This window comes from Physeter macrocephalus, chromosome 14 (genome assembly GCF_002837175.3).
Source record: "Physeter macrocephalus isolate SW-GA chromosome 14, ASM283717v5, whole genome shotgun sequence".
Classification (NCBI taxonomy): domain Eukaryota; kingdom Metazoa; phylum Chordata; class Mammalia; order Artiodactyla; family Physeteridae; genus Physeter; species Physeter macrocephalus.
In genome coordinates, this window is record NC_041227.1 from 87,335,916 (window position 1) to 87,343,665 (window position 7,750).

Here is a 7,750-nt window from a genome sequence, read left to right on the forward strand (position 1 = left end):
CACATGCCGTGGAGCGGCTAGGCCCGTGAGCCATGGCCACTGAGCCTGTGCGTCCGGAGCCTGTGCTCCACAACGGGAGAGCCCACAGCAGTGGGAGGCCCCCGTCCCGCAAAAAAAAAAAACAAAACAAAAAAAAAAAACACCACCTGCTTCGAGCGCTTTCAAACTTAATGTAACCCTGCCTCAGAAAGAACCTAGAGGGCAGAAATGGGCCTAGGAACCAAGTCCCATGGCTTTTCTACTTCTCGCTGCACGTTAGTGCAGATTCGTTGTCTGCAACGGAGCGTTTTAAACAGTAAAGAAAGAAACACAGCCAATTTGTACAGGCTCTTGGTGTGTGATAAAAATTCAGGGGAACGTTATCCGGGCCTTTCACCTAGAAAACGTGGCTCCCCCGGCGCTGGTCCCCCAGCCATCATCACAGGCGAGCCAGTCCTTTGTAGCGGCTCGACCAAGACAGTGACAAAAAGAAGTTCAGGGGCCACTTCTACCATGATCTTGGGAGTTCACCCCTGGAGTCCGAAGGCCTCTCCCCCCACCTTCTTTTTCTCTTGCCTCTACATAAGCATATAAACCAGAACCACCGTAGCCACCCAAAAATCCAGCTTCAAACTACTGAAGCTAGAAGTCCTAAGGAACGCAGCTAAGAGACGCAGTATTTCGCCCAGTGACAAATCAGCAAACAGCTGGAAGCACCAGCCACTGAAAGGTCTGAAGGGAGTGTTTAGGTGGTGAGGTTTTGGTTTACAATTATTCTTAAGTTTTATTGACAAAAGTTACTCCACGCTTCTGGAAGTTTACAACAGTATCCTACCAAGGCGTGCTTTCAGTTCCCTCTTCATGGACACATCCCTTCGCCCCCAAGAAAGGACCACACCTTAGAGTTTACTCTCTCCCCAGGTCAGGTCTCAGCACAGTGCCTTACATACAGTAGGAACCTGGTGAGTGAGTGAATGAAATGAAAACATTTTCCTTCTGGACACAGGTGAGCTGAGTCGTCAACTGGAAGAAAAGGAGAGCATAGTATCACAGCTTTCCAGAAGCAAGCAAGCATTTACCCAGCAGGTAGAAGAGCTCAAGAGGCAGTTAGAGGAAGAGAGCAAGGTACGTCTCCAGAGGGAGCGCTCCCTGACCTGGTCTTCCAGTACCGCCCGCAGAAACCAAAGGCAACCTTACTCATAGGCGATGAGAGCGGGAACACACTGGGACTGCGTCACGCCCACGGCACTGAAACAGCCATCCACTGGGGCCCCTCCTCTGTCCTGACTTTTGCAGGCCAAGAGCGCCCTGGCCCACGCCCTGCAGTCCTCCCGCCACGACTGTGACCTGCTGCGGGAACAGTACGAGGAGGAGCAGGAAGCCAAGGCCGAGCTGCAGAGGGCGCTGTCCAAGGCCAACAGCGAGGTGGCCCAGTGGAGGACCAAGTACGAGACGGACGCCATCCAGCGCACGGAGGAGCTGGAGGAGGCCAAGTACACAACCCTATTTGTCTTCAGAAGAAACAGAACTCCTAGATGATCAAGTGGCAGAAGGCACCGACTTTAGAACTACTGGGGAGTGGATTTGTTACGATGTTTCCCCATCTTCTATGTCTTTTAAGGCACTTCTGTGCCAGTAGAGGGACCTGGTGTTAGCACATTTCATTGAGACAAACGACTTTGACCTGGTTAGAGAAAAGGCAGGCTATTGATCACTGATTTTTAGCAGACAGGAAGTTCTCCTGGGCTTATGAAAGGAAATCGGCGTTTGAATCACATAAATTGGTGATTCCAACGTGATGGACAGCGATGTTCAGGAGGACTGAAACTTAAAGCATCTGCTTCTCTTTCATATTCTTCAAGGAAAAAGCTTGCTCAGCGCCTTCAGGATTCCGAGGAGCAGGCTGAGGCGGTGAGCGCTAAGTGTGCGTCCCTGGAGAGGACCAGGCAGAGGCTGCAAGCAGAGCTGGAGGACCTGGGGGTCGACGTGGGCAGAGCCAACTCCCTGGCTGCCGCTCTGGACAAGAAGCAGAGGAGCTTTGACAAGGTGAGGGGCGAGCCCCCTGGCGGCGCCCGACTCTGCCCCGGCAGCGGTGCGACCCCGGCCAGCCCCTGCAGCAGCACGGCGGTGGGGTGCGGGTGGAGGCCCCTTTCAAACTCTGCCAGTGGAAACAAGCCACCGCCTCCAGCGTTGTCCAGTCCCGAGCGTTTCTGTACCCCCCCACGGCTGGTCTGTCTGGGGGGCTGATGTGGGAATCCAACTCGGGTCCCACTGCGAGGCTTTGTGGCAGCTTCCCCGTCAGTATGACAGGTTAAGGTTGATCTGAAACAGAGTTTTAGTGAACTATTTGGAAGTGCAGGGAAAAGGGCATGTTGGGAAAAGGGCACTTCGGCCCAGCTAATTCCTTCTCAGAGGACCCACTTGCTTGCCGTAGCGGGCAGTTGTCACTGACCAGTGACTGGTCTTGGTTGGCCAACGGTCAGGGCGGGGCTAGGCGAGCGACGCGGCGGAGACGGCCCCCGCTCCCGGAGCGCTCGTCCTCACGGGCGCGCGTGGGTGGACACCAGAGGAGGGGCGCTTGTCAGCAGAGGTGCCGCCTTCCTCCCCGCTGCTGCAGGTGCTCGCCGAGTGGAAAACCAAGTGCGCGGAGAGCCAGGCGGAGCTGGAGGCGTCTCTGAAGGAATCTCGCTCCCTGAGTACCGAGCTCTTCAAACTGAAAAATGCCTACGAAGAAGCCTTAGATCAACTTGAAACTGTGAAACGGGAAAATAAGAATTTAGAGCGTAAGCAATTTGTCTGAAATCCTGCTTCATGCTACTGCCAGAGCGTGGGGCTGGAGGGCCGTGACTGCAGGACCCAAACCCCCACACGAGAGTCCGTTACTGCACACACAGGAAGCGTTCAGATCCGAGGGGTTGTTTCTGAGTCTCTCTATAGGCAGTATCTTATCTCTAGGAAACAGCATCCTCAGAACCACGATAAACTGGTTAAAAGCATTCGGTTGGTGCTTACTCTGCCTGGAAAACTGCACAGAGAACGCTGCAAGGCGACCAAACCTCTTTCTTTGCAGAGGAGATAGCAGATCTCACAGAACAGATTGCCGAAAACGGTAAAACCATCCATGAACTGGAGAAATCAAGAAAGCAGATCGAGCTGGAAAAGGCTGATATCCAGCTGGCTCTTGAGGAAGCAGAGGTGAGCAGAACGCCGGCGAGGCATTGGCCTGGAACAGATGCTGTGGTGGTGGGGCTTCAGCTTGGGAGGCCAGCCAGCCCCGATCTGGGTCTGTGAAGTCACAGGCCTAACGCCGGCTCCTTTCCTATCAAATTGCATGGGCTAATACCTGTGAATACCTGTGAATTATCTTGAACTTACTGGAGAAAATCATTACGTTAAAATAGGTCTAAAAATGGGATTTTACAAAAATCTTAGATGAATTTAAAATATCTGTAAAGTGCCTTAAGCGCCCAAGAAATGTGACGATTTAAATGTTATTGTTTCATAGCATAATACAAACAAAGTGCAATGAAACATTTTATTTCTGCACTGAAGGTAAGTTAGGGATTTTTTTTAAAAAGATAGTTTTGAATATTGTAGAGTTAGAATTACAAACATTCTATTGGAGTTTTTTTGCCCCAAAGAGTAGCGTAGCAGGCTCTATCCCATCACTGGTACTATTTGTCTTGTTCTTCTTCTTCAAAGGCCGCTCTTGAGCATGAAGAGGCCAAGATCCTCCGAATCCAGCTGGAACTCTCACAAGTGAAATCAGAAATCGACAGAAAGGTGGCCGAGAAAGACGAAGAGATCGAGCAGCTGAAGAGGAACTACCAGAGAGCAGTAGAGACGATGCAGAGCGCTCTGGACGCCGAGGTGCGGAGCCGGAACGAGGCCATCAGGGTCAAGAAGAAGATGGAGGGGGACCTGAACGAAATCGAGATCCAGCTGAGCCACGCCAACCGCCAGGCCGCAGAGACCCTCAAACACCTCCGGAGCGTCCAGGGGCAGCTGAAGGTTTGCGAGCTCCCTGGTGGGAAACCTCTCCCATCCTCAGACACGCACAGCTGTCGGCTGGGCTCATGGTCCTCGGGCCTCAACTTCAGCCGGACGTTTCTGTTACTGTCTGGCCAGGATACCCAGCTCCACCTGGATGATGCCCTCCGGGGCCAGGAGGACCTGAAGGAGCAGCTGGCGATCGTGGAGCGCAGAGCCAACCTGCTGCAGGCCGAGGTGGAGGAGCTGCGGGCCACCCTGGAGCAGACGGAGCGGAGCAGGAAGATGGCAGAGCAGGAGCTCCTGGACGCCAGCGAGCGCGTCCAGCTCCTGCACACCCAGGTGAGATTCAGCACAAAGAATTCACCTTCAGTAAATGCTTACATCCCAGAAAACATAAGCTTGATTTTTTTTATATGACAGTCAGGTTTTATACTTCTACCAAATTTTCAATGCATTACTGAGAAATCTTTCACTGTTTCATTTTGTACATATTATTGTCGATTACTTCCTAAAATATTCTAAGGCTTCCCATATTCTTTTGTGTTAATATCTTTACTGACCCTGGTTATCAATATTGACATATTTATTGTGGAAAAGTGAAATATTCAAACATCTGTTATAATTTTATCCCTGTGTGTGGTCTCATTGGTAAATGGTGGTTATAAAATTATAAAGCTATTTGGTCTAATTATGAACTATGTACTTGAAAATGTTAGATATTCTATAACATTTCTATTTTAATTAATTGTATTGCATAACAAAATAATATTAAAGGGCATTTGACTTGCAAATTTTTATCTGAAATTATTTTCAAGAAAAATTTTTTTTGAAAAGTACCACTAAGTACTTTGGTAACATGATTAAAAGAACATATAACTTACTTTTAAACAGAACACCAGCCTGATCAATACAAAGAAGAAGCTGGAGACAGACATCTCCCAAATGCAAGGAGAGATGGAGGACATTCTCCAGGAAGCTCGCAACGCAGAAGAGAAGGCCAAGAAGGCCATCACTGACGTGAGCAGAGGGCCACCCGGGGGTGGTCAAACTACAGTCTTGATGCGCTACCTCAGCTCTCTCAACTGGTTTTGTTTTACTGCTAATTAGGCGGCCATGATGGCCGAGGAGCTGAAGAAGGCGCAGGACACCAGCGCCCACCTGGAGCGGATGAAGAAGAACCTGGAGCAGACGGTGAAGGACCTGCAGCAGCGCCTGGACGAGGCTGAGCAGCTGGCCCTGAAGGGCGGGAGGAAGCAGATCCAGAAGCTGGAGGCGCGGGTGCGTGCAGGACAGACCCCAGCCTGCGCAGAGCTGTCCGGCCTCTCCCATTGGTGCCCCAGCCCCGGACTAATTCACACACGTTCCCCCAGATCCGAGAGCTGGAGTCTGAGCTTGAAGGGGAGCAGAGGAAGAACACTGAGTCTGTCAAGGGCCTGAGGAAGTATGAGCGGCGGGTCAAGGAGTTAACTTACCAGGCAAGTGGAAAGAACCCACGGGCATTTCCTCTGTGAGGTGCAAACACGCCCCCGGGTCCTCTCTCCAGAAAACAGGGAGAAATCCTTTAGCCCCAGAGAACTGGGACCTCTTGCATCCCTGCCGGCCCCTGGCTAAGTACTGTCCCATGTTCTCTCTCTCAGTGCGAAGAGGACAGGAAGAACGTGCTGAGATTACAGGATCTGGTGGACAAACTTCAAGTGAAGGTCAAGTCCTACAAGAGGCAGGCCGAGGAGGCTGTAAGTCAGCGGGTCCCCAGCGCGGCGCCTGGCCTCTTTCTCCCTGTGAGCCCCAGCGAGGCGCTGGCTGATCGAACCCGCCCCGGCCCTTTGCTTTTAGGATGAACAAGCCAACGCTCATCTCACCAAGTTCCGAAAAGCTCAGCACGAGCTGGAGGAGGCTGAAGAACGGGCCGATATTGCCGAATCTCAAGTCAATAAGCTGCGCGCGAAGACCAGAGACTTCACCTCCAGCCGGGTACCTGGTCCCGCGGCACCGGGGGCGGGGGGGAGGGCGATGCGGCGGGAGGTGTGGCTCCCGGGGAGGAACCCGCCGTGATGGACGGGACCTTGGAGAACCTTCGACTTTAGAACTGGTCAGTCTCGGGCTCAGGAAGGGAAAGGATTTGCTTAAAGCCACGTAGCTGCGTAGAGCCCGGCTAAACCCAGGTCAGGTCTGAGAGTCCCGGTAGAACACCGTCCTGAAAAGCGGCGAGCGGTTCCTGCGTGGGTGCGGGCGCCCTCTGCCGGCCGGCCGCCGTCTCTGCGCTCACTGTAGGTTTAGGTTCCTAGATCCGCGGGCCGTTCTGAGGACCAGGCTCTCAGGCTGTGGGGTGACGGCCGCCACGTCTGCACTCGTGTATCCGCCTGCGATCCAAGGAATAGCCCCTGTCCCGCTGAGACAGACAAGCAAACAACCCCAGATGCTCGCTGGGAGGGGGAGTGCCCGGAAATGCGGCTCTGCCATCTGACAGAACTCAAAATGCCCACTTTCTCCCCAGATGGTGGTCCAAGAGAGTGAAGAGTGAGTGATCCTCGGCTGCAACAGGACAGAAAATATGCGAAATATGTATTTTCATGGTTCCTGACCCTTATACTTAATTTCCACGTGACTGCTTTTCACATGCAATAAATTTTGCTTTGTTTTCAATTTGGGGCTGTGTCACTGTATTTGTTTTCTCTTCCCGGTGTGGAAATCTCGGTATGCAGAGGGCTTGATAAAGTCATTTGGCCTAGTTTCAGGTGCATGTATGTGGGGACAGGGAGAGTTTGCTTTTGGTTTAAATTTGAGATATTAGGGCAGAAATAAAAAGTGCTCCTAGGTTAACCACTGCTTTGGTGGGAGGAGGGGGCGATAGTCCAAAGAAGAGTCATCTCCCACTATGACACGAGGGAAACACGAAGGTTTGGTTCGGGAAAGCCCCGTCTCAAGTTGAATAGGGTTTTAAGGCAGAGGCCAGAGTCCCCCTACATCTTCTCAGGGAACTACCCTGGAATCTAGCAGAAGTTTGTCAGGCAGCGTTCCACACAAGCGCTGTGCTAAAACTGCTAGGAATACACAAATGAGTAAACCAGCGTCTGGTCCCTCCAAGAACTCGGGGAAAATCTACCACTGAGGTGCTGAGGAAACTGGACAGCTCCATGTAAAAGAATGAAATTAGAACACTCCCTAACAAACACCATACACACAAATAATAAACTCAAAATGGATGAAAGACCTACATGTAAGGCCAGACACACTACAACTCTCAGAGGACAACACAGGCAGAACACTCTATGACCTAAATCACAGCAAGATCCTTTTTGACCCACCTCCTAGAGAAATGGAAATTAAAAACAAAAATAAATGGGACCTAATGAAACTTCTTAAAAGCTTTTGCACAGCAAAGAAAACCATAAGCAAGACGAAAAGACAACCCTCAGAATGGGAGAAAATATTTGCAAATGAAGCAACTGACAAAGGATTAATCTCCAAAATATACAAGCAGCTCATGCAGCACACTATTTAATAACACAACCCAATCTCCAAAATATACAAGCAGCTCATGCAGCGCACTATTTAAAAAAACAACCCAATCCAAAAATGGGCAGAAGACCTAAAGAGACATTTCTCCACAGAAGACATACAGACGGCCAACAAACACATGAAAGGATGCTCAACATCACTAGTCGTTAGAGAAATGCAAATCAAAACCACAATGAGGCGTCCCCTCACACCGGTCAGAATGGGCATCATCAGAAAATCTACAAACAACAAATGCTGGAGAGGGTGTGGAGAAAAGGGA

General features: G+C 51.0%; 1 protein-coding gene across 1 annotated transcript in view; it reads left to right on the top strand.

The window, feature by feature from the left end:
* The window catches only part of LOC102977477 (myosin-3), a 22,228-nt gene extending 15,613 nt beyond the window's left edge, over positions 1 to 6,615 (top strand). The window contains exons 29-41 of the mRNA XM_028498252.2: positions 986 to 1,104; positions 1,276 to 1,472; positions 1,842 to 2,025; positions 2,597 to 2,762; positions 3,050 to 3,174; positions 3,682 to 3,990; positions 4,108 to 4,311; positions 4,864 to 4,989; positions 5,080 to 5,250; positions 5,343 to 5,447; positions 5,610 to 5,705; positions 5,806 to 5,943; positions 6,467 to 6,615. Coding sequence (XP_028354053.1) covers positions 986 to 1,104; positions 1,276 to 1,472; positions 1,842 to 2,025; positions 2,597 to 2,762; positions 3,050 to 3,174; positions 3,682 to 3,990; positions 4,108 to 4,311; positions 4,864 to 4,989; positions 5,080 to 5,250; positions 5,343 to 5,447; positions 5,610 to 5,705; positions 5,806 to 5,943; positions 6,467 to 6,493 — 1,967 coding nt within the window. The 3' untranslated portion in view covers positions 6,494 to 6,615. The remainder of the gene's footprint in view (positions 1 to 985; positions 1,105 to 1,275; positions 1,473 to 1,841; positions 2,026 to 2,596; positions 2,763 to 3,049; positions 3,175 to 3,681; positions 3,991 to 4,107; positions 4,312 to 4,863; positions 4,990 to 5,079; positions 5,251 to 5,342; positions 5,448 to 5,609; positions 5,706 to 5,805; positions 5,944 to 6,466) is intronic.
* Positions 6,616 to 7,750: the final 1,135 nt, after the last annotated feature.